Below are 27,413 nucleotides of genomic sequence, written 5' to 3'. Positions count from 1 at the left end.
CGCGTACTCTATCAAACTGAAGAACACAAAGAACGTGCACGAGGACATGAACATGTCAATAGCCTAAACAAATATTAGTTTTTTAATTTACAAATCTCGTTGAAAGGAGTTGAAACTTTGGCACAAACTCTAATTTTCTAATTCCTTTTTCTTTTTGTACCAAAAGGCGTAAGGCTTTGGTATTTTAAACTATGAATTCTGTTTAATGTTAGTGATTAGAAAATTTTAGTTTTAGGCAAAGGCTCAATTCCTTTAGTTAATTTAGATATTCAACTACAAAGATGTATAGTATATTCATTATTCAAACCTTCCTAACGACTGTTACAATATGTAAGAACATTTTCTCCTGGTTTTGTTTTGTATAAATGATACAAAAAGCAATATGTAATAGTATAGGACTGGACACGTATAAAGCCTATCTTGTTTGGGTTATTTTTGTCTATTAATAATTTTTAGATTCTTTACATTCGCAAATAATCAATGCCACCCTTTTGCAATTTAAATATCAATGCCACCCTGTTGAGTCCGAACGCTAATATCTGATTAAAACCTGTTTGTTTTATGATTTATATAGTCTCGCTTTAGTTTTGAAAGAATTTTACATTGGTCCTTGCAAATTTAATTGTACAGTAAATTTTCTTTTCTTTTTGTTATGCTTGTCTTCTTTCCGAGGTGTAGGGGGGGGGGATGTATTTTTTGTTTACGGTTCGTTAGATTTACGTAACGTTTATGCTGATCAAGTAACCGTTCGTCATAACTCGTCAGCCACACAGCAATTGTTAGTCTTCAATGCCTAAGAAAAGTTTTTCAAATACTTTTCAAGTAAGCCTTTCATTTTTTGCGAACACTCCCTTTAAATATTTGAGTCCTAACCACAACTTCAAATTTTCTAGGGAATTGGTAGCAAAAATCAGAGTTTGTGTCAAAGACTCAATTTCTTTTCTGTTTTTTTTTTTCATCAAAAATTGTCTTTTCTTTCTGTTATTTAAAAAAATATATAGTCTATAATGGGCCCTTCCCTATCTACCAGTCTAGGTCCGGTGCCTGTCCCTATTTACCAGTCTAGGTCCGGTGCCCGTCCCTATATACCAGTCTAGGTCCGGTGCCTGTCCCTATTTACCAGTCTAGGTCGGGTGCCCGTCCCTATCTACCAGTCTAGGTCCGGTGCTCGTCCCTATCTACCATTCTAGTCCCAATCTACCAGTCTAGGTCCGGTGCCCCTCCCTATCTAACAGTCTAGGTCCAGTGCCCGTCCCTATCTACCAGTCTAGGTCCAGTGCCCGTCCCTATCTACCAGTCTAGGTCCAGTGCCCGTTCCTATCTACCAGTCTAGGTCCAGTGCCCGTCCCTATCTACCAGTCTGGGTCGGGTGCCTGTCCCTATCTACCAGTCTAGGTCCAGTGCCCGTCCCTATCTACCAGTCTAGGTCTGGTGCCCGTCCCTATCTACCAGTATAGGTCCGGTGCTCGTCCCTATCTACCATTCTAGGTCCAGTGCCCGTCCCTATCTACCAGTCTAGGTCCGGTGCCTCGTCCCTATCTACCATTCTAGGTCCAGTGCCCGTCCCTATCTACCAGTCTAGGTCCGGTGCCCCTCCCTATCTAACAGTCTAGGTCGGGTGCCCGTCCCTATCTACCAGTCTAGGTCCAGTGCCCGTCCCTATCTACCAGTCTAGGTCGGGTGCCCGTCCCTATCTACCAGTCTAGGTCCAGTGCCTATTCACGGATAGTTTATCTGGTTCTCTATCTCTCTCTGAGAGTAATATGTCAAGTAATTTATTTTCCTTTCATGTCAGTTCTTGACCTGGGCCTAGACCATAGACTAATCATACGCTAGAATATGCGATGTTTTCCACAGCAGGTTCCATTGTGTACAACTGGAATACAAGACCAACCAAGAGAAATCAAGGATATTTAAAGATTCTTTGGTACAAAAAAAAACAAATCTTCAAAAATAGACTAAATTAACAAATTTTATATCTTATTTTAAAAATTTATTTCTTTTAAGATTGTAAAACTTAAACCCTGAATACGGGTATTTTTTGCAAAAAGTGGCCGTTGGATGGCAGTCAAAAACATTTTCTGGAATAGGAACATGGCGTACTGGGACAACAATAGGCCTGCTAGGCTAACCCGTGAGAGGATATGAGCAGTCTGTGTTAGAGTCTCTGACCTGGACCCAATGTTCTTCTTACTACACAATATTTTTCCTCAAATGTAAATGTTTTTGTCTTTTCCATTGGTCAATTTCAAAATGGCATTTACTAAATGTACATGGTATCGGCACATACATTCTTTAAAGTATAAATTCTGTAAAACGTATTATTTCCAGAATGTGTATTTACCAATATGTATACACAGGCTTGCATACGCTCAGGATAGCCTAGCAGGCTATTTTTCCACGAGAGGGTTTTGACTGTCATGTATATTTAACGGCCACATGTTGCATTTAATGCCCATTCAAGGGTTAAGATTAAAATTTTTAAAGAACCATTCAAGGGTTAAGTTTTACAATTTTTAAAGAACCATTCCAATTAAGTTTTACAATTTTGAAAGAAACATTCCAATTAAGTTTTACAATTTTAAAAGAAACATTCCAATTAAGTTTTACATTTTTACAAGAACCATTCCAAATAAGTTTTACATTTTTACAAGAACCATTCCAATTAAGTTTTACAATTTTGAAAGAAACATTCCAATTAGGTTTTACATTTTTACAAGTACCATTCCAATTAAGTTTTACAATTTTTCAAGAAACATTCCAATTAAGTTTTACATTTTTACAAGAACCATTTCAATTAAGTTTTACAATTTTTAAAGAACCATTCCAATTAAGTTTTAAAAATTTTTAAAGAACCATTCCAATTAAGTTTTACAATTTTTAAAGAAACGTTCCAATTAAGAATTTCAATTTTTAAAGAAACATTCCAATTAAGTTTTACATTTTTACAAGAACCATTCCAATTAAGTTTTACAATTTTTAAAGAACCATTCCAATTAAGAATTTCAATTTTTAAAGAAACATTCCAATTTTTAACATGAAACATGAAATTTACAAATTCAGTTTTTAAAAAGATTTTGTATTTCGTATCCAAAGGATCCTTAAATATCCCTGAAGACAGATGTTTTTTGAATGGTCGTGTAACCTCCAGTTGTACACAATGGAACCTGCTGTGGAAAATATCGCATTTACTATAGCGCATGAGCAATGTGAGTTAGTCTGTGGTACATGCACTTTAAATTTTAAATCTACAAAGTGTGTGCTGCAAATTTAAATATTTTCCTTCAAAAAAATTGTTATGTATAATGCGCTAGATAAGACAAATTCTACTGCTTTCATTAATTTAAATTTGAAAGCAATATATCGAATTTAAAGAAAGATTTTAGTATGTAAATAAATTTTTTTACGAACGAATTAATAGGATAGGGATATGCAACATGATATTCCTTTTATTTTGAGTATAAGATATTCCTTTTAATTTTATTGGGTTTTTTTCCAATTATGCACATTTCAATCCAAGTAAATAATAATCTTTGGTCACAGCTAACGATCGCATATTTTTCAATATTAGTCCTAGTCCTACTTTTGAAAAGTATAAATCGTTAGGTATTTAACCTTACACAAGGAGCACTTTTTTACACAATATACAACGATTCTTAGTATGACAAAAAGTTTTAATGCACTTTTCCCGAGACACCCCATGTAGTAAAACCAAATAGAGTATCAAGTACAATAGGTGGCAACAGAGAAATGGACCAATTATACACGACGTCACAAGTGTCAAATATAACAAGGAAAAAGAAACGTTCTCACATTAGTTGACATGTTTTCCAAGATTAAATAAAAATGTAAAAACAGAAAATAAAGAACACATAAAATTGCACTTATTTTACGGTAAGATAAGCACTTTATTCTAAAATTATCACTATTATTAAGAATTTTGTCGGACACAAAAACTAAATTGACACTTGTGACGTCAGAATACAGCTGTACTGAGAGTGCACATCCAGAGATAAGAGAGTTTCAGAGATCAGCAAACATCTGTATTTAGGGATATTTAAGGATCCTTTGAATCGGAAATGCTAAATCTTTAAAAATAGACAATACTCATAAACGTCATGTTTTAAGTTTAAAATTGGAGTATTTCTTTAAAAGTTGTAAAACTTAACCCTTGAATACATGAAGTGTCCGTGAGATGTCAGTCAAAAAAAATCCATGGAACCGTAGCATGGCGTGTCGGGACACTATAGGCCTGCTCAGCCTATCCAGGTATGAGCAGTCTGTGTAGTCTGTGTTGCCATCTATTGTACTAGAATCTATTTGAGTAAAACTAGTTTCAGCTTTCAAACAGAAGTTGGAGGAAACATTCTGCCCTTTTAATTTGGTAAACTTTTCTTTCTTATTGAAACTTTCTTTTGGTTTGGAGGGAATAAGTTATCACAAGTGCTAAGAAAACACAACTTTTTATAGATAATAGTAAATTGTCACCAAATAGGAGAGGGGGGGGGGAGGAATTCCCAAGAGATAGGGCTTAAAAACGAAGAATTTCTGGCCAAAATTGAGGGAAATTGTTAAAATCACATCACCTAGGCTGAAGAAAATACTTAAAAGATTCATAAAAAAACCAAAATGTTAAGGATTTTTAATGGTAAAAAAACGGAAAAGTTTAGGTGAAAAATGGAAAAAATGACATGATTTTGATCAAGAAAGTGTTTTGAACTATAAGTTTAGAACATTGATTATTATAGTTTTATTTCAACTCAAATCAAAAATTTTCTACGTCTGCCCCGCCCCCTCACAAAATACCCAAGTTGCGCAAATTTTCAAACATGAAAAAATCCAATAAAATTCTTAATTTTTTTTTGACATTCTTCAAAGTGAAAATAACGTTCTAAGGAAATGTGAGGTCGGTCTTTATGAAAAGTGAGAGATACGTAATTCTTCTTGATTTACGACTTTAAGCGTAATTTCAGTAAATACGTAGTTTGTATTATGCAACGAATGAAATGTACTATATACTTTGATATATAAATCGGAATGTCGTGTACCTTGATATATAAATTGGAATGTCATGTACCTTGATATATAGATTGGAATGTCGTGTACCTTGATTTATAGATTGGAATGTCGTGTACCTTGATATATAGATTGGAATGTCGTACACCTTGAAATATAGATTGGAATGTCGTGTACCTTGATATATAGATTGGAATGTCGTGTACCTTGATAAATAGATTGGAATGTCGTTTATCTTGAAATATATATTGGTATGTCGTGTACCTTGATATATAGATTGGAATGTCGTGTACCTTGATATATAGATTGGAATGTCGTTTACCTTGATATAAGAGACAGGAGGGAGGGATTTCTGACTGTTAGCATGTTGGGTAGAAAGTGTGAGAAGAGAAGTGACTCCTAGTGTTACACGAGCAGGTACTGCTTCTGGCTGAAATAGAAGTGATTTTAGGCGAACCTCAACTTAACGCATGACATTTTCGATTCACAACAGTTCCCATACAAGCTTTGAGTGATCAAGAATGAATGAGATACCTATGTTTTTCACCTTTTTTCTTCTTCTGAAGCAACCATGGCGGGCATTTTCAGAATTGAACACTTTTCAATATAGAAAAATTTCAAATCATTGATTTTTTACCTTTCATTTTAAAGTAGCATTATTATTCTTTATTAATATTTGTTTAGTGAAGTTAATTTGAAACTCAATATCTTGTTTATGTTTAAATAAACTTTTACAATATGTATACAATATACAAGCATGATATATTTAATATATATAATATTAGTTTAGAATATTATTTTTCATTTGAGAGAGAAAAATGTTAAGCATAAGTTCCAATTTTTGAAACAAAATTAAAGGGAATGTGAGCCTAATTTCCTAGTGAACTTACATGCAAGGATGGCAATGTCCGATCCACAACGGTACTCTTGAAATATTTATCTCAAAAATAATGTGGATTGAAGACATTGTCGTTTTTCTGATGAAAAACTAAATCCGATAATTTCTAAATTTTTTTCTACAGTAGAAATGCGCAAGTCACTTCAGTAGAGAACCAACCATTTAAAAAAAAATAGTTTTTAAAATGAAAAACATCGATATCTAATTCACACTAGAACAGATAACACTTTTTAAATGCACCGTTCTAAATATGACGTTGCAATTTCTTAATGGAAGGGTACTTCACATTTCATTCGATAAATTTTTAAATCGCATGTTTATTGTTGACATTGGCTAAGTCATGACTATTAAGATTCAAAGTTAAAAACTAGAATTTTTTGTAAATTTTAAAGCATCAAACGAAATCTTAAAACATTTCATTGTATAATCATGTTATAAATTTTATAATATTATGTTAAAAATTGGTAAACTATATTTTTATCATTATATTAGCAATTGCATACTTATATTTTTAACTTATTGTTATAAAATGTAACCTTCAGATCAGAATCGTGTATTTGCTGGAATATTTTTTTCGTAAATTTATTAACAATTTTTTTAGATTATGTTGAAAATTGGTGACCCACATTTCTGTCATTATGTTACATATGGTAAACTATATATGCTTGTCTGGTGTCTGTTTGTATCCAATCAACGTCAAAATGGCTGAACCGATAGGGCCCAAATTTTGTGTGGGACCTCACATGACCCTAGGAAGGTGTATGAATGCTCAAAATTACAAAAATTTGTGTCAACAAGTTTTTTGATTCTTGTTAAATTATGGAAATGAGCAAAAAGTTATTATAAAATCCGAAAACTTTTTTGCTATTGTTTTATACAACCAATGTCTCTGACATTAAGATATGAATTTGTAAAAATATATTAATTTCTAACGATGAATGGATTACCTTGATCCAGAACGATATCCAGGACATCATAACAATCAGACAAGTTGGGATATACGTGTGGAACATAAAATACCTAAAACAATAAAAACTTGAATTAAAGGGAGTGTTTCCAAAAATAGGAAGGATTCTGAATAAATCATGATTCGGTTTATACTTTTCATTTTTGATATTGATAAATCATACTTCTCATGCATGATTTTCAAACGGAAATCTTCTAATATTGCAGCAAGCTTCAACGGAAATAGAGATAGACATATTAAAAACTTTTTAAAGAGCTTTTTTTTGGTAAAAGTTTGTTTAAAATATTACCTAAATCACATTTATCTTTAAAATTGTAGCTTTTATTGAATTTTTATGTGAGATAAAAGATGGATTCCTATGTTTATTGGACCACCCTTGTATTTTAACGTAGAAAAAGGCTCTGACTGATTAGATGAAATGGGTATAAAACTTTTTACGTCTTTTTTACCGTCCTACATAATCAATAAAAAAATCCTGTAAACATTTTTCATTTAATTAGAAATCTTATTTTTTCTAATTATGTACTTTAAGGATAAAGTCATAAAATTTGTATTGAGATTAATGTTTGTTGAGCCGCGGCTCAAATATGGTTGGTTCCACTTTAAATCGTATTCATTTTTTCCAGATTTAGCTCAATTGAAACCAGGCTTTGGCGGATTTTAGACGCTGATCAAATTCATTAAATTCGAACATTGGCCTTTTAAAATAAAGACCAATTTAAAGGGACTGTGAGCAAAATTTCAAGTGACCCTTCACACAAGGAGGATAGGTAACATTTAAAACTTTGTCTTATCAAGTATAAATTAGATTTCAAAGCATATTATTTTGAAAACTAATTTCATTATTTTTGAGGTTTCTCTACAAAAGAGACAATTGCGCATTTCTACTGCAGGAAAACATATTGAAACTATCAGAATTAAACACTATCTATCAGGTAATGTCATTCAATTTATTATTGATTGTAGATAAAGATTGTGAGGGTAGCAATGTATGGAAGGTCACTTGAAATTAAGCACTTGAAATTAAGCTATTATATAGTTTCTTTAAATGTTAAAAAGTTTTGATTATGATAATGAGCAATTTAATACTTATTTTAATCCGTAAATTGTTTTGTAAAGAATCACTTTTCTCATTTGATTTCTTTAACTGAAAATCCAGTGTTAACCATTTTTGATAATTTGTACATTCGTTCTAAATAAATATCTACTTTTTTTGGTAAAAAAGATGATTCAGAAATATCTAATACCCATACCCATACCCATACCCATAAAAACAGAGTTGCTTGAAAAACTAAAACCATGTGTAACATAACTGTCAACACTACCCAAACATTTTTTACATAAATAACCGTCTTTAATTCTTAAAAACTGCTTTTCTAGCAATCATGCTTCTAGCAATTATGTTTCTAGCAATCATGTTTCTAGCAATCATGTTTCTAGCATTAATAACTGAAGACCACAGACAGTATTTTCATAAATACTGACCCTAAGCGCCGTCTTAGTTTAAAGACGACTTCTAAGCACGTGAAATTTCCAGTTGAGTAATGTGCTGTACAGTCAGCTGTGTAGTTAGAGATCAACTCCAGTTGGGGCAGCTCAATTCCTAAACAGAATTATCAGTTAAACAGTTGGGGCAACTAAATTCCTAAACGGTTATTTATGAAGCAGTTGGGGCAGCTCAATTCCTAAACACTTATTTGTTAAACAATTAGGAAAACTCAACTCTTTTGTTAATCATTTAGGACAGTCTAATTTCTAAACAGTTATTAGTTAAACAGTTGGGGCAACTTAATTCTGAAACAGTTATTAGTTAAACAGTTGGAGCAGCTCAATTCCTAGACACTTATTTGTTAAACAATTAGGAAAACTCAACTCTGAAACAGTTATTTGTTAAATCATTTAGGTCAGTTTAATTCTTAAGCAGTTATCAAACAGTTATTCCTACAGTTATTTGTTAAACAGTTGAGGAGGCTCAATTCCTAAACAGTCATTTGTTAAACATTTGGGGCAGCTCAATTCCTAAACAGTCATTTTTTAAACAGTTTGGGTGCTAGACTCCTTTTAAATTCACTAGTAAACAAAAAACGAGTTTTTTTTCCAGAATGATGGTCGCAAATCTCCCCGTAAGCCTTTTACAACTAGACTGTTTTAACAATATTCTTAAAAATCTCAAAGAATTTTCAAATGTATGTTTCGCTGCCAGTTATATAACTTTCATACATTCTGCATATATCATTTAACTCAAACTTTGCTCAGAACAAGTTTAAACGAAAGATAAAAAGTTTAAAGATAGCCATGGAAACTTTCCAGACAAAAATTTCTTTCAATGGAACTTTTTTTTGATTTCCTTTTTTTCTAGACTTCCATTTTTTCTAGACTTCCATTTTTTCTAGACTTCCTTTTTTGCTAGTCTTCCTTTTTCCGAATCTTCATTTTTCTAGACTTTCTTTTTTTCTAGACTTCCTTTTCTTCTAGACTTCTTTTTTATACTTCCTTTTTTCAGACTTCCTTTTTTTCGAGATTTCCTTTTATCTAAACTTCCTTTTTTTGGAACATCACGCCAGATTAATTTTGTCTATGAGAGTTTGAGTAGTAGAATGGAGAGGGTACAGCACACCTATTTTGAATTTTTTGAATTTGAAAACATGATTAAAATTTAACTTATCCAACGTGGCATAACGTCTTATTTTCGAAAAACATTAAAGTTTTCTAAATTTAAATAATAAAACATAAATTTCAGGGGGGGAGGGGGGGAAATATACTACCCTGGTTTCTCACGATTGTGAATTTTTAACATTTTTTTGGCGGATTCTTTACAAAATGTGTACATGTAGAAAAAAATAATTCGAACATTTAGATGTTAATATTTTTTGTCAAATGAAATTTAGTTTTAGATGTTTTGTGTCCTATATTTTGTACCTAACCTAACCTAACCTAACCTAACATGAGCTGAAAACTTTAGATTGAAATATCCTTAATCCCGATCGGTTAATTAATCTCGAGATTAATACCAAGAAGATAACAAGCATTATTTAATCTGGATGTTTAAAAAAAGAGGAGATCAAGCATTAATCTCGATATCCACCATTCTAAAGTTTTCAGCTCTGGCCATTCTCCCAAATCAAAGCTACATAAACTCCTTATAGAAAGAGCCCAAAATTTAAGAGAGTATTTCCAAAGTTTAATTTTTGTAGATTTTGATTCCAGAAATAGAAATATGTAAAATATGAAGAAGTCAATTAAAATAATATTGCGTAACAAAATAATGGCAACAACAAAAAAGCCGCCCCGTTTATGATACTGGGTCGGAAAATTGAAAATATTTCAAAGTATTGATGAACGAAACTTCTTATACTTTCCTTTTTTGGGGTCTAAACATTCCTGTAGATTTTAATATAGTAAATTAGTAAACAATATGAAAAACAAATAAAATAATATTTCGTTACAAAAGCCTAGTCCCATTCATAAACTGGGTTTCGGATACTTGGTTTCATGATGACACCCTGTTTTTAGTTCCGGGCTCAGTATGCAATACACAGTGCAATGTATGAATCAGCAAGGAACGTACAACCAAAGAGAATAGAATATATATTAGAGTGGAATTACTAGAAAAAAGTGTAAAACGGTCATTTTGTTGTACTGTTTCCATACTGCAGGTGTATTTAATTTTATTTAACAGCTTTAAAAAATTAAAAAATTAAATGGATAGTCTAGGCGACATACTGTATTAATGTACTCTACTACATATAAATTTGTTTTTAAATATTAAAAACAATCTACCTGGTTCGACTACTAGGGGTATTTCTTCATCCGGTAGCCATTCAAAAACAAGATCATCCGTCGTGTGGGAAACTAAAATCAAGGATTGTATACAAATTTTGAAAAATAATAATTCAAACATATTTGTTAGAATTTTATTTTACCGCCGTTATTGCGTTCAGAACTTAAAAAACTCTTGTATTGGGTTCAGAGCTTAAAACTCATGTATTGGGTTCAGAGCTTAAAACTCTTGTATTGAGTTCAAAGCTTAAGACTCTTGTATTGGGTTCAGAGCCTAAAACTCTTGTATTGGATTCAGAGCTTAAAACTCTTGTAGTGGGTTCAGAGCTTAAAACTCTTGTATTGGGTTCAGAGCTTAAAACTCTTGTATTGGGTTCAGAGTTTAAAACTCTTGTATTTGGTTCAGAGTTAAAAACTCTTGTATTGGGTTCAGAGCTTAAAACTCTTGTATTGGGTTCAGAGCTTAAAACTCTTGTATTGGGTTCAGAGTTTAAAACTCTTGTATTGGGTTCAGAGCTTAAAACTCTTGTATTGGGTTCAGAGTTTAAAACTCTTGTATTGGGTTCAGAGTTCAAAACTCTTGTATTGGGTTCAGATTACCAAATCTGAATTAATTCAGAATACTAAATCTTTGTATTTACTGTCGAAACTTTTCATTTTCTTTTTAATCCTCTCAAAATTCCAAAATTTCTTGGATTCTGATTGGCTGTTCGGTTTCTACAATCGACACTCCGATTCCTTGAATGTTAGATACTAATGTAAGATTACACTTAATCTTAAGGTTAATGAAAGTGGAGATCAAGCAATGATCTCAATATCCACAATTCCAAAGTTTTTACCTATGAAATTACAATTTTTAGCCTTAGTTTTTCACCTCTTAAATTACATTTTTTAGCAATTTTTTCCCTAGAAAAGTAGACCTATTCAGGTTTCGAATCTCTAAACTAAGCTATAAGAACTTTCACTGGTTCTCCACAAAGTTCCCCCAAACAAAATTTGAGGCAAATCGGTTCATGCGTTAAGTTTGGACATCCAAACAAACAAACAAAGATTAATATTTTATTTACTGATGCGGGCTGCAGTACGGTTTCTGCTTATTCATAATTAAGTTAATTTCTTTTATTTCTAATTAGTCCGAACCTACAGGAGGAAAATGTAACTAAAAGAGACTGTAGACGATATTTCCAGTGCTCTAAGCAAAATAAATAAAGATATCCTTGTTTTTCTATGTCACAATACCCAATTTCAACTTCCTTCTTGTTGTCCAGTTAAAGACGTGTATCCTAGTGAATCTGATATGACAATCCACAAACAAGTGGAGGATCACATGAAATTACATATACAGTCCCTTTAGTGGAGAAAAATTTTGGAATTCTTAATATACTTCAAAATTCGAATGTTAATGGGCCTTCACTAACTTAATCCACTATAGAATGGTTGTGTTGTGACTTGTTTACAAAATACACAATCTCCACAAAACATAAAATCTGCCAAACAAAACTTTAAAGTTGGCCCAGTCTCAATAGTTGATGCATAATTTCAACAATACAGGCCATAATTTAGAGTTTCAAGTCCCTGATATCTTATTAGGCCAAAATTCAGATTGAGTGACAGTGTTGCTTTCACTTTCGAATACATTTTTACCATATATAGATGTTTATTCTTTTAAATTCCAGAAAGACGATATAAAAATATGAAGAGTGCTTTTAGTTAAGAGGCAAGATATGTGCAAAAATCCTGTTCACTCCTCACTGAGTTCTTCACTCAGGAATCTGCAACAATTTAAAATTCTTTATACTTTAGTAAATATTTTCTTTGAGAACTTTCATAAATTCATTCAAACACTTTTTTATTCCCGATTTTGTTAAAGGCATAACAAATTTTTCTGAAAATAACATTTATTACAATATATGTAATATATAGTTTAACAGGGGTGAACATATTACAATATAACAGGGGTGAAAATTTTCTTGAAAATTCATTCCCTTCATATTTCCCCCCAGAAGTTAGGTAAAAATGTCCTCGAAGCGGCAACAAAAAAATTCTACTAAATTAATTCAAGAATAAAAAACTGGTTTTTACAGTGTCCAACTCTGCATTTCCACCCCCAGTCCCTCCCAAATTCATTAAAAGTCATTTATTAAATTCTGTAGGAAAATAAATTAAATATCTGAAATTTTTTTCCTCGCGTTAATCTGTTTCGCAAAAAATGCAGAATTTTCTTGTAACCAAAATTACAAAAATTTCACAAAATGCGGAAAGCAATTTGTGCATTTTTTGAGAAAGTTTCCGTTCGCAGGAAACCCTCCTTGTACCTCGTGAGGTTTATGAAACGATTGAACCAGGGGAGGCGGTAGGGGCCAGGGGAGGGGGTAGGTGATGTCAAAAATGGATCCACTCGTGTATGTTTTTGATTTGTTGAGTAAATGCATCCCTCTCTGTGTTTGTAGGAAGCTGTGGCTTAATTAATCTAATTTGTATAATTTATTACACAATATGCCTCCCGTAATAAACTTATGCATTTTTTATCTCACCACAACATCAGTGCAAAGAAAAACATTTATTAGACATTTTGGAAATGTTTTAAAAATTGGTTTGCCGAATTTGCCTATCTTGAGGGAAAAAAATTTAGCTACATTCATTTGAGAATGGATTGTTTCCACTTTTTTGAAAAACGATAATTTCGTTTTCATTAACGATCGTTTTTTAAAACGACCCTTTGTTATATCAATCGTTAACAACCTTTTAAAGAGAAAATACATTTCTTTGGTCGGCAAATTCGAGTTCAGAAAATATTAATGTTTATTTGTTTCGATAAAAAAAAACATTTAAGACAACATCTTTCTGAAATTTATAAAAAATAATTTGTGATAAAACTCAGATTCTTAAGCAAAATATAAAACAATCGATTTTCGGTTTTTGAAAAAAAATATAATTTTTGAAAGTTCGAGGTTCGTTTTTCGATTGTTTATAAAAAAAATGAAAAACCCTCTTCATGCGTTTAATGACTTTTCTTTTGATTTTAGTAAATTTTCGGATTTCTATAGAAATTTTGCGCATTTTTATCGTTGATAAAATCCATTTTCAAGGCATTAAAATCTTAAATACTTGTTTAGGTTTGTTTACTAATGAAGACCAAATATCCTATTTAAAAGACTGAATGAATAAAAAATAATGCAAAATTTGTAATACCAAACAAAAGGGTATTTTATCTTTTGTTTAAGTTTTTTTTAATACATTGTTTATTAGTGTTTTAGCTTCGCACACTAAACAGAAGGAGAAGGTCAAATAAATAAGACATTAAACGTCCAACTTTGTGACCTCGTAGCTCATCTAGTTTAGATTATTAACCATGTAAACTTTGTGACCTTGTAGCTCATCTAGTTTAGATTTTACGCACATTAGAAAAGCATGAAGCAACTTTATTTGGAAACATGAAACCAAAACTTTTTTGTGCTTCTCAATAGCTTTTTTTATAAAGAGGAGTTATGGTTTGATATTTCAATCTAATGTCAAATATACTTAGTTTGACGTGAACAAATTTTGTTTGATAAACCTTTTTTGTTGGCATATAGATTTTGAATGAAAAATTACAAAACAATTAAATGCGTAAGTTTAAAGATTGCTGAATTTTGATTTAAAATAAAAATGAGCTTGCCCTCATCTTCAAAATTGCGTTTTCCCCTTTAAAAGTAGTTGAACATTTTCTTAGTGCTTCGCGCCATTTATTTTCAAACTTTATCCTAGTTTTCCCTTTTATCTAAAATTTGATAACTCCTGGCTAAAATCCTGTATATGCGCCTGATTGTAATTAAGCTTCCTATATAATATGCTTAATAATTGAATGTAAATAGTTGGTCAATACAATAATATTTTTGACAACATTTGTTGGGAACAATGAGCAGATAGCTGTAAAATGATATATTTGTGTTTTTGTGCAAAAACAAGAAATACTGGGCGCGGAGTGCCTCTTTTTACAAATCATCCAGTTTTCATTAGAAAACCACACGGAGTGTAGTAAACTATTAACACAATATTATTCATTCAATAATTTAGGATTAGAAATAGAGAAATCACAAATTGTTTTCAAGAAAGTTTGCAAAGTTTAAATGTTCATTGCATGAGCTCTGAATGGATACTAAAGTTTGTAGAATATTAAAACAAGGAAAATTCAATATTTTAACCCATTCATTCCTTTATAATCTGTTTGTAATAATTCATAATCCTGTATTGTGCAGACTGCAGAGTAGTCTGAGTTAGTATGGTTATTAATAACCTGTTATCTTTATATATATAAAGTAGTAATCCCTATTTCAAAGAACATTTAATATTTTCAACCCTCTTATACAATCTGTTTGTAAAAATTCATAATCGTGTATTTATCTAGTTTTTAAGATGAACATTCATAATGCAAATGAAGCAAACTTACGGTTTTTTATATAATAAAACATATGAAATTCAAGATAGAAAAACTTGATATCAATTTACTTGTGTCTTATAAGTATTGCTTTAAAATTAAATTTAATCATCAAATTTATTTTTTTTATCTTAAAACAGCTGAAGTGCCCGGCGTTGTCCGTTTAAATTTAAAAACTTGAAATTTAAAAAATAACAATTATTTTATAGAGCAAAAAGTAAGTTTGGTTAGAGTATAAAATCTGAAACTACTCAATCTATATAAAAATATTCTCAATTTGGTCCCATTTTCTTAGAGTGTAAAATGTCCACTATCCCCCCTCAAACAAGCATTGATGGGATAGAAAATTCAATTTGTTTTCGTTCTCACATAGTAGTTAGATTTTCTCCCTGGTTTAGAAAATATTTGGAAGTTTTAGCAATGTATATTTAGTATTTAAATGAATGTTTGTTTACAGTGTTTGTTTACTTTAGTACCGCATACAATTCAGATAAATTTAGGGTTAAGTGGGAAAGAGCTGTAAAATGGTAAACGGGAGGGGAGGGGGGTTCGAGAGCAAGATCTCTTCCATACCATATNCTCATTTTTGACACTATCACCGTGACATTTTTTAACTTCTAATGAAAAGTAATTTAAAGGATTTTTTGTTAAATTTTTTTTTATTCATTGGGTAGGAGTAGGGCGGAAAAAAGTCTGGTCTTTGAATAAAAATAATATGAAATAGCCCATAACTTTTTTTGTGACAAAAGCTACAGATCTGAAAACTATATTTTAAAAAAGCCCTTAAGAAATACATGTAGAAACATGTGTCACACTTTGATATTTGTTTAAAACAAACCGACAAATTTTCTCACTTTTTTAACCCTTTTAAAGCATTTTTTTCAACCCTCCATAGCACCCAAACTATCAAAGTTATCGGTCAAATTATTTTTTCTATGATCTGGCCCTGAAAAATTGGGCTATGAACATGCATTTCAACCCTATACCTATTATCTAAGGCCTTTTCTAGGTTTGGGGGTGGGGGAGTGCCAAACACCCCCTCCCCAAACTACAAAGATTCAGACCATCCAACCTTTATAAAACGGGAATTTAAGCTTTATTTCAAGTAACCCAGTTAGCATGGAAAGATGGAAATTTCCAATTTACAACAGCACCTAGTTCAAACCTTAATCAGATCAAAAATCTATTCATTTCTGACGCAAACAATGTTTATTTCTGCAAATTTCTCAATTACTTCTCATAAACAAGAAATGCGCAAGTCTCTTCTGTACCATTGTACCATTGTAAATAGGGCATTGCCATCTTTGCAGGGAGGGTCTGTAGAAAACCAGCTAACTAACATACTAACTGGCTTTTTAACCATATAATAAAGCTCTTCTCTCAGGCATATATATATTTTTATATTAACCTATATGTTAGCTATAGCTGGTCAAACGGCTCCCCCGCATTGGTTGAATTATTTATAGGAAGCCCAATGGTACCATGTGGGTAACAGAGGCTAAAATTATTACTTTTTCCTTAATTCTATTTTTTTAATTCCTTTCAAGGATTTAATGCAAGGAAAGTTATTTCAGAAGTGTACACATGTTTTGTACTGAGCGGTAATGCAAACTCAAGACTGATGTCGAAGCCTGACATGGAATCCATCTTTCACATAAAATAATCAATGAAATATTCTGGTCATAGGAAACTATTAATTATCAAAATTAAATGCCCTTAACCTCCTCGGATACTAAACGAACACTGATGCATCTAATCTTGTTTACAAATTCCGCCCAGAGAGAACTGGTTTCAGAATTCTATCCCAACTCTTTGATAAAAGGATTAGTAACAAATAACATTGTGTGCTTAAGCCCTAGCTCTGTAAACACTAGTGTCAGCAATTATTTAGTTATTTGGCAACCATATAGGTTAGTGTCATGCTGCATGCTGCATTCTGCACAATACCAACATATATACTGCATATATATATATATATAAAGTAGTAATCTCTGGTTTTTGTTTATTTGGATATCATGAGCGTAACTCATAAACCCCTTGACCGATTTGCCTCAAATTTTGACTGGGGAACTCAGCCTGGTTTTGAGATTTTAAGCAGAGTGTGAATGTTTGTTCTGATTTCCGAGCTTAACTCATATAACCTTGTTTTTGATTGAGTAACCCGGCAGAACCACGGGAAAGTTTGAAAATTCCAAGTTTAGTGGATTGATTTTTTTTGGCGAAAACTCCAGGTAAAGCTAGGTTTCCAAGCAATAAACTATTATATCACCCTGACCTTTATATCTAAGAAATAAGATGGCGCTATAATAGTTTTTTTTTATTCAAGAAATTGCTTCCATTTTCTTTCTCTGCTGTCGAAGAAATTTTAAATTTGCAGTTCTAAAAAATCTCCGATTGTACATTTTGAGAAGGAAAAAGAAAGATTTCTCACTCATCAAAGGATTAAAAATGACCAAATTGTTTGTGCCGATCTGCTATCAATAACTTACATATTTTGAACAGGCTGATAAATGTTTTAAAGAGTTCCAATCGGTTGATAGCAAAGTTTGTTGTATGATCCTATCATGCAATAGTGTATCCAAGGGCACAACTATTTATTTCTTTTTCTTGTTGTTTCCGTCATAGATCAAGTTTCTAACTTACATAAACAGAATTTATTGACTATTTTGATCAAACATAAAGTCTGTTCGTTAAATTCTTATTCAATACTTTTTCATTTTTTCTTCTTAAACTCAAAGTTTGCACTGTGCCCGACAATATATAATGTTAATCTTAATGATTGTACCGTTAATTGAGGAATTATATGGTTTTGGGGTGACAAAGGAACTGAGTTTTTGCCACAAACTAAAATTTTCTTATCCCTATATCTTGGCAACCCAATGTCGTAGACCTTAGATATTTCAAACTATTAATTCTGTTAGATCAAATAATCTAAGTCTGAAATATCAATGGTTTCAGAAATATAGAAATTAGAAAGTTTGAGACTATGGTAAAAATTCATTAATTTTTTTGTCTGGTTATTTCTTTCCTATTTGAGAATTTTACGAAAAAAAATCATTTTCATCCCCATTTAGCGAAAAAAACTTAAATTAATTCAAGTGGAAAATAATGAGTTTTTGAGAATGATATTTTTGTTTTTCAAAGGCTGAATTTAGATAATTTGAGCCACAGCTTAAAACTGTTTCAAGATTTAAGCCGGCGTTCGATTGAAACCGGTTTTTTGCGGATTTGAGACGCTGCTCAAATTCATGAGATTCGAACTCAGATCAAACAACCAAAAACATTTCAAATTAACGAACCATTTTAGAATTTGAGAAAAAATAATTAGGAGAGATATCTTACAAATTCCCAATGTTTACAAAAATTATTGAGAGATAAATATTTCTCAAATGTTGTTATAAATAATTTTGGGTTTTTTTATTTCTTGCAACAGTGATTGTTATCATCGTATATACAGGGTAAACCAAAAAGGGTGAAACTTAAATGCATTATTTGCATAAAATAGGGAGCATAGAATTTAAGATTAAAGACTGCACAGTGTACAGTCGTCTCTGAAATCTCGTCCTTTGTGGGTAACCCTGTATTTAAACTTTACTTACTGCTTTCAACTGAGAGTCTACAGAGCTGTTCATCATGTGGATATTTGTTAAACTTCATTGAACAGCTCAGGAGAAGGGTCAACCTGGTACAGGAACAAATTAGTCACAAACCAAACCAAACCAAACCAAAAGAATTTTCCCCAAATGATCTGAGTTTTGGTCAAAAATTTTGAGTTTCTAACGCCTTTATCTTTGCAACCTAATGTCGTAGACCTTTGATATTTAAAACTGTAAATTCTGTGAGTTCAAATAGTCAAAATGTGAAATTTCAAGTATTTACATTACCAGGTTGCAAAGATATATGGATTAGAAAATATGAATAATTGGCAAAAACTCATTTCCTTCGTTCAAAATCAATGCTGTTTTTTTCTTCATTTTTTTATGTTTTTTTGTGTTTCTAACCCCTATATGTTTTTGCATAATGATGTGTATACTTTTGATATTTTAAACTATTAATTCTAATAGGTCACACAGAGTTTAAGTTTGATTTTTATCAAATATTTATACCATTTAGGATGCAAAGCTATAGAGATTGGGGAATTTGAATTTATGGCAAGAACTAATTTCCTTTGTTGATTGTTCGAATTATTTTTCAAGATTTCTAATAATTATTTCCACACTAGGCATTTTTGAAGTATCTACACGTTTAAAAAGTAGAATGTAAATCACAAATTTTCCTGTTTCTCTAAATATAATGTTTCAATTGTTTGGTTCATTTTTGGAGAGACATTTAATTCTATTCAAATTCAAACAAAACAGCAAATATGTAAACTTTGCATTTGTACAACAAACTTACTTGACCATGTACATAATCTGTTTACTCTTGTACAACCAAAGATAATGGTTCGGGATGGTCATTCGTTGGAAGGTTACTTGCTTAGCGTTCTTAAAGAAACTGTCTGGGCGCCAAATATCCTAAAATTATTATCTTTGTTTAAAAGATGGCAGTTTTATTAATATCTCACAAACACATACTATACTTTTTTTGCAAATTGGTAGTTTAAATGGACTGTTAGTGTAATTTAATGTGACCCTTCATACAAGATGACAATGTCAGATTTACAACGCGACGGTATAAAATGTAAAAAATAAATTTTAAAAATATTGTTTTCAGAACTGTTTTTATTGATTTGGGATTTCTCTGCAAAAGTGACTTGCATGCACATTTCTTGATCATAAGAAGCATTACAGAAAAGATCAATTTTAAAAACTTTTCGAGTCTAAACACCGACGGTATCATCCACATTTTGGACCAGATTTAGGTTTTCAGGATACCGTTGTAACTTGGACATTGCTATCTTGAAATAACGCAAAAAGTTCATTTAAATCTTTTTTTTAATATTATTTATTAAACATTTAAACTTAAATAAAACTTATACAAAACTTATGCAACATTTTACTCAGAGATTTATGCAAATGAAAACAATTGAGATAAAACCTTTATAAATTCTTAAATGCGCCATTACGGAGGAAACTTCTAGAGTTCTGGTCTTACCTGCAACCATTCGACTGGCAGGAGACGATATTCTTGGGTCATATTTGCCGGCAGCTTTAATCTATAAAAATACATAATCTTATTTACAAAACGATTTTTTAAAAAGTAAATACGACTTTTGACTGACAAAGGATCATGAAAAAAATGCGATCCTGCTTTTCATAAAAAAATCATTCTTCAGAATTTTTGTTTTTATTATAGAAAGCATTCCCAAAATATAAAAACGGAGTATAGGCTCATATCGAATTGAATTCTATATCGATCGCTACTAATTCTAGTTTTGTCTGAAATGTAAAAAAGGAGAAAATGGTTAAAAACGTCTCATATAAATTAACATTATTCAACTCAGATATCAGCTATTCATTTTTGCGAACACTCCCTCTAAGTTTGATTAGATTGACTGGATTAAGGTTTATAATCTGACTAATTAACAAATTAATGATGGAAGGAATATAATGAGAATATGAGGAAAATGATATAAAAATATTTGTTTAAAAGGACTGCAGACATAATTTTTAAGTTTAATTTAAAGTTGAAATTTTTGCGTCTAAGTTTCTTATTCGTAAACACGTTTAAAATTGCCAAATATCTTGCAGTGCAAGCTGTTTCATATTGTCTAACTATTTTTATTATCTATTTATTTTGAGAGACAAAAAAATCAAATTTTTATACACCGTGTTTGTTTTGAAATTTTGGTTAATTTTAGCATTAATTTTACACTTAATTTTCAGCGAGAAAATTCATGATATCCCTGAAAATGAGAAATGAACAACCAATACAAGACGTCACAAGCGTCAAATGTAACAAGGAAAACTAAATTACTCACAAAAAAGTGTAAAAACAGAAAATAAAGAACTTTTAAAATTGCATTTATTTTGTACTTTATTCTAAAATTATCACTATTATCAATAATTTTGTTGGACACAAAAGTAGAGTTGACACTTGTGACGCAAAAAATACAACTGTACTGTACTGTGACTGTACGAATTCTACGTTGCCATCTATTGTACTAGAATCTATTTGAGGTGTATAAGTCCCTTAGTGCGAATTAAGCTGACCTGTGATCGTTCCAGCTTTGCCCAAAGAAAATATCTGCTGCATAAGTCTGAAAAATATTACATTTTATAAAAAAATTTGAATTTAAAAAAATCAAATATTTTTTTAAAAATTTTTAGTAATTTTACTTAATAAAGAAAGAAACAAATGAATTGAGTTGTTGCCACAAATTTTGATTTTCTAATCCGTATATCTTTGCAACCCAATGACGTAGACGTAGATATTTCAAACCATGAATAGTCAAAGATCAAATAATCTAAGTTTTAAATATTAAAGGTTTACACAGTCAGCTTGCAAAGATATAGGTATTAGAAAATTAGAGTTTTGGGCAAAAACTCAACTCTTTTACAGTTGTAGGAAATCATAAGTATAAGGAAACAGGCATTATGAATTCTGTACAGTCGTCTCTGAAGTCTCATTCTTTGTGGTTAACCCTGTAGTTCAACACATTTAAAGTTAAAATCTAGCCATGATGATGTTTTAAATTTAAGTTCACAGTCAGGATTTATTTATAAAAGTTTTAACATTTGTGCATATCTGTGGAAAAATGCGTGAATTTTTAAGCCGAATCTTTTGAAAATGTTAGAATACTTTCCCCCGAGACAAACATTTTTTTAATCCCTTTCCCCGTGCCCCTGAACAAGGGTAAACAACTTAAATCCACCGATACTTTTATTGGAAAAACATGGATCCAGCTATTTCTGTGAATATTGAAGACATTAAAAGGAATAATTATCTATGACCTTATAAATAAAACTATGCCAAAAAAAAGACTTAGAATTTTTACCTATACATATTTATCTTAATAACAATGACAAGAATTGATCTATTTTGCGTAACTATTTAATGACAATTAAAAAAAAAACTGGAGTCACGGAGTCATGGACTTGCACATTTGACTTTTTTCACAATTTGATCAAGCAGAATTCATAGTTTACAATTAGTTTAAGTTTTAGGCATGAAGTATCTACTCTTTGTAAAATACTTTATTAGATCCATATTGTTTATGCAAGTCATAACATGAAAATGTAACAATAAGGTTATAAAAAAGACCTAAATTTATTTTCAAATACGAATAATACCTTCCCTGCAAAATCACTTTTGAGAAAAAAACCTTTTTCTAGAAAGGAAATGAGTTTTTGCCAAATTTTCCGATCCCTATATCTATGCAACCTTTTGGTGTAAACCTTTGATATTTCAAACTTAGATTATTTTATCCAGCATAATTCATAGTTTGAAATATCAAAGGTCTATAACATTAGGCTGTAAATATATAAGGATTAGAAAATCAGAGTTTGTGTCAAAGACTCAAATCCAACTTAATTTTCTATTGACATAGTTCAACACTGCTATGGAAAGTTTCACAAATTTTCAAGACTGGGTCGTCTTAAAATTGTCGCAACGCCTTGGTCTTGGATGTTTTCTTTCTTTATCGAAACACATATTTGTAGTCATCGAGATGAATATTTTAGAGCAAAAAATGAATTTACTTTTTGACAGGTAATTGGCAAAATTATCATTGATTAGTAATTGGCAAAATTATCATTGATTAGTAATTGGCAAAATTATCATTGATAAGTAATTGGCAAAATTATCATTGATAAGTAATTGACAAAATTATCATTGATTTTTGAGTCAAAGCTTGAAACATTTGGATGACTGTGAATTTCTTTCAATGCAAGAAAAAACGGCAAGATTATCTAGAAATATAAATGATATCTATTGTTTAAATTTTTCAAAAAAAGATGTATTGTAACAAAATAACATTTTTTAATGGGAGTGGGTGGGAGGTATCATAACATATATTTGCTTTAACTTTTGATTCTTAAACTTAGAACCACGAGCATGTTCTTGGTTTGGTTTAAATATCTTCAGTTGATTGACTTTTCAAGAGAAAGTTTAGATTCCAGGCAAAGCTGTGTTCCAAAAATATATATAACGGTATCAGCATCTAAGATATCTCTATTAAGCTCTATTGCAAACTACAAACCTACTTCTTATGAATCGATAAACAGATTTTTTATAAATACTGATACTATCAATATTCAATATATATGCAGTAGAAAAATAAGGAGGGACAGGGGGACATGAGGGACGCCTTTACCATTATGGGGGGGGGGGGGGGGGGGGTTTATTATGAATTTGAATTAAAAAATATCTTCTTGTCTAGTTTTGAAAGAATAGCAACCTCGGTGATATTAACAATTTAACCAAATTACGTGAAACTAAAGTAAAGGAATTGAGTCTTTACCACAAACTCAGATTTTCTATTCTCTCTATCTTCGCAACGAGAGGTCGTTGATCATAGTTGTTTCAAACTATGAATTCTGTTAGATCAAATAATCTAAGTTTGACATATCAAAGGTTCCAAAGATATAGGGATTAGAAAATTGAGTTTGTGGCAAAGACTCAATTAGTTTCACGAAAGGTTGAAATCATTTATGTTTACGATCCTAACTCCTCTACCTAAAGAGCTAATGAGAAGAACAAAAATGTTTTGAATTTATAATTTGTAACCGGATAAATTTGCTCTTCTCTTATACATTTGTGCATCAAATCAAAGCTAGAGAAGCAAGAGACCACAAAATCGTCACTTTCCGTCTAGTTCACAGATTTATATATTTTGATAAGGCTTCCAAAATTTCAAAACTGTTAAAGTTCGCTTTTCTTAAACTTTAAAATATTTTTATCCTTAAAAATTGAAAAAAAAAACAATCCTTGAATGATTCTTCTAACACATTTGTATTCAGATAGTTTTTGGATAGCTTTCATGGATAGTTTTTGGATGGTTTTTAGATAGTTTTTCGGATAGTTTTTTGTATTATAATAAATGCAAAAAACGTGAACAATACCTAACCTACCTAACCAAAATTCTACCCTGTATTAAAATATGGACCAAACCGAACCAAAAAAAAAACCATTTTATTGCACAACACTACCCATGGCAAAAAAATCCTATCCTTTAAACATAAATAGCGTAGTCTGTAATCAGATTTATTTAATTAGTAAACATCTGACTATAATCTTAACTTAAACTGATCGTATTCTAATAGAAATAAAAAAGAATGTTAAATAAAAATACATTTTTTAAAATCTCACCATAGACCCCTCGTTAATGCTGTCTAAACTGAGAACGGTCACGTGGAACATCACTTTGGTTGGGTTTCCGCCAGGTTTCGGCGGCCGCATTTTATCGTAAAATCGTCGATCAACGATATCGTCGAATTTTAACGGTTCCTCGACATCCACAACAACAGTTGGGTCCACGCTCTCGGTAGTTCTAAAATAATTTAAAAAGTTATCTCTTATCATACAGGGTGTCCCAATAAACATGGATATTGAGTGTTAATTTTTATATCGTCTTTGTAAATGAGTTTTTGATTTAGTAAGCTGAAGTACAACCTAGGAAAGGTGTACTCCACAGATGTTTCGTTAATAATGTGTTTTGTTATGTTTTGATTGCAAACTGTTGTACTGAATCAAAAAATAATTTTTTCCTCCTATCTGTTTATTTGCCAGACATTTTACAGAACATCAAAATAATTGAATATTCTTTTACCCAAATATACTCATATAGCAGAGGTAACTTTAATTTGACCACCGAAAGATTAGGTAATACAACGCTTATTCTTCTTTCGTATTCGACTCTAAATTCCCATGTTTATTAGGCCACCCTGTATTTTAGTTATTAAAATTCAGCTCAAAAAAGTTGCACATTTTTGAGATAGATCCAAAAAATACGTCTTGCTAATATACATACACTTAATACTTATATATAATATAGATTAATTAACAATAACTGATAGAACACTAGATGTCGTCTTTTCAAAATTTAGGGGTTTTTCGTTATTTATAACCCTGAAGCAGCAGCCCAAAGGAGTTACGCGCATGCGGCGTTGAATTAAAAGAGAAAGCATAAGCGTAACTCGTTTGGGCCTTTGGCTTAGGGTTATTGTGAAGGAAAAATCCTTTAATCTAGTGTTTTATCTGTTATTATTAAGTTGTCTATGGTATAGAACCTTAATAAAAATTGTATATAACGATAGGCTCTCAGGGAGTTTTGGTAACAATTGGCCCAGTCTCATGAAATGATAAATGCACGTTAAACTTTTCAAATTGCTGGGGGCAAACTTAACCCCCCCCCCCCTTTTATGTAGGAATTGTGTGAAGATTTAGACAATTTGGGAAACCTAATGTTTCAATTGCATGGTATTGGATATCTATATTTCGCAGCTGTTCTTACAGTATACAATACATACAATATCCTAGATACATTTCTATACAATACATACAATATCCTAGATACATTTCTATACAATACATACAATATCCTAGATACATTTCTATACAATACATACAATACAATAGATACATTTCTATACAATACATACAGTACAATAGATACATTTCTATACAATACATACAATACAATAGATACATTTCTGTACAATACATACAATAATATAGATACATTCCTGTACAATACATACAATACAATAGATACATTTCTATATAATACATATAATTGAATAGATACATTTCTTTACAAACAATACTGTAGATACATTCCTATACAATACATACAATCAATAGATACATTTCTATACAATACATTCAATACAATAGATACATTTCTATACAATACATACAATAGTATGGACATTTATTTTCGCAGATTATATAAATGTAAATAACCTATTTCATCTAGATACATGTATTAGTCCTACTTCTATACATTATTTGAGATCTAAAACATGTATTTGTTTATCCTGGGTGTATTTCATCTAAATACACGTATTAGTCCTACTTCTAGACATTATTTGAGATCTGAATACATATATCTGTTTATCCTGGGTGTATATTATCTAAATACATGTATTAGTCCTAAGATACATGTATTAGTCCTACTTCTAGACATTATTTGAGATCTGAATACATATATCTGTTTATCCTGGGTGTATGATTCTAGTATTCGAAGTAGAAATAATTACCAGAAATTAGATATAAAAACAAAAACTGTAAAGAAACTTATCCAAGTATACATTACATTCATATTGAAACAAAATCACATACCTTTAGGGGACAGAGATTATGTTATTAAAGATAAGTTAAAGTATGTGTATTTATAGTTCAAAATAGCTGCTTAAATTATTCACAAGTAGGTAATTTAAGAATTAAGAAATACCATTTTAAATAAAGTTAAATTAAGTGTAATTTATGATTATTTTTATTTAATGAGTCATTATATGTTTTTCATCTGGATCTAATTTTCAATCTATACGTTATCTAAATAAACTAGAACTGGATTTGAAACCATAACTGGATTTGAAATCATACCTGGATTTGAAACCATACCTGGATTTGAAACCATACCTGGATTTGAAACCATACCTGGATTTGAAATTATACCTGAATTTGAAACCATACCTGGATTTGAAACTATATCTAAATATGAAACTATACCTGGATTTGAAATTAGAATTAAAACTAGAACTGGATTTGAAACTTTACCTGGATTTGAAACTATACCTGGATTTGAAACTATACCTGGATTTGTAACTATACCTGGATCTAAAACCATACCTAGATCTGAACTTTATCTAGATATGAAACTATACCAGGATTTGAAACTAGAATTAAAACTGGAACTGGGTTTGAAACTATACCTGGATAAAAAACTATACCAGGATATGAAACTATACCAGGATTTGAATCTATACATGAATATGAAACAATACCAGGATATGCAACTATACCAGGATTTGAAATTATACCTGGTTATGAAACTTTACCTGGATATGAAACTATACCTGGTTATGAAACTATACTTGGATATGAAACTATACCTGGTTATGCAACTATACCTGGATATGAAACTATACCTGGATATGAAATTATACCTGGTTATGAAACTATACCTGGATATGAAACTATACCTGGTTATGAAACTATACCTGGATATGAAACTATACCTGGATATGAAACTATACCTGGATATGAAACTATACTTGGATTTGGAACTATACCTGGATTTCGAAATTAGGAGAGAGAGAAAGATGGCCGCCGTTATTTTTCTGGTCATTGTGTAAATTTTTTTATTTTACTTTTAAAAAAACTATCCAGCCACTAAATTTAGACAAAATGTACTTAAACAGATAAATATTTGTACAGACACACTTTTCATT

The 27,413-nt window shown here is 31.0% G+C and overlaps 1 protein-coding gene across 1 annotated transcript; it reads right to left on the bottom strand.

Annotated features, from left to right (window-relative positions):
• Positions 1 to 3: 3 nt before the first annotated feature.
• Positions 4 to 27,413, bottom strand: LOC111707086 (glycine receptor subunit alpha-4; the record flags this gene model as incomplete). Its single annotated transcript, XM_023480085.1, has 11 exons — positions 27,255 to 27,413; positions 24,328 to 24,508; positions 21,231 to 21,277; positions 20,173 to 20,233; positions 19,474 to 19,592; positions 18,678 to 18,760; positions 10,662 to 10,733; positions 8,367 to 8,484; positions 6,862 to 6,934; positions 5,339 to 5,446; positions 4 to 63 (listed from the first exon to the last, which is right to left on the bottom strand). Coding segments are annotated over exons 1-11 (978 nt in total), but the record flags the coding sequence as incomplete, so codon positions are not given.

This window comes from Eurytemora carolleeae, unplaced genomic scaffold (assembly GCF_000591075.1).
Source record: "Eurytemora carolleeae unplaced genomic scaffold, Eaff_2.0 scaffold703, whole genome shotgun sequence".
NCBI lineage: Eukaryota > Metazoa > Arthropoda > Copepoda > Calanoida > Temoridae > Eurytemora > Eurytemora carolleeae.
Note: the sequence above shows the minus strand (reverse complement) of the source record. Positions and strands in the feature narration are given on the sequence as shown.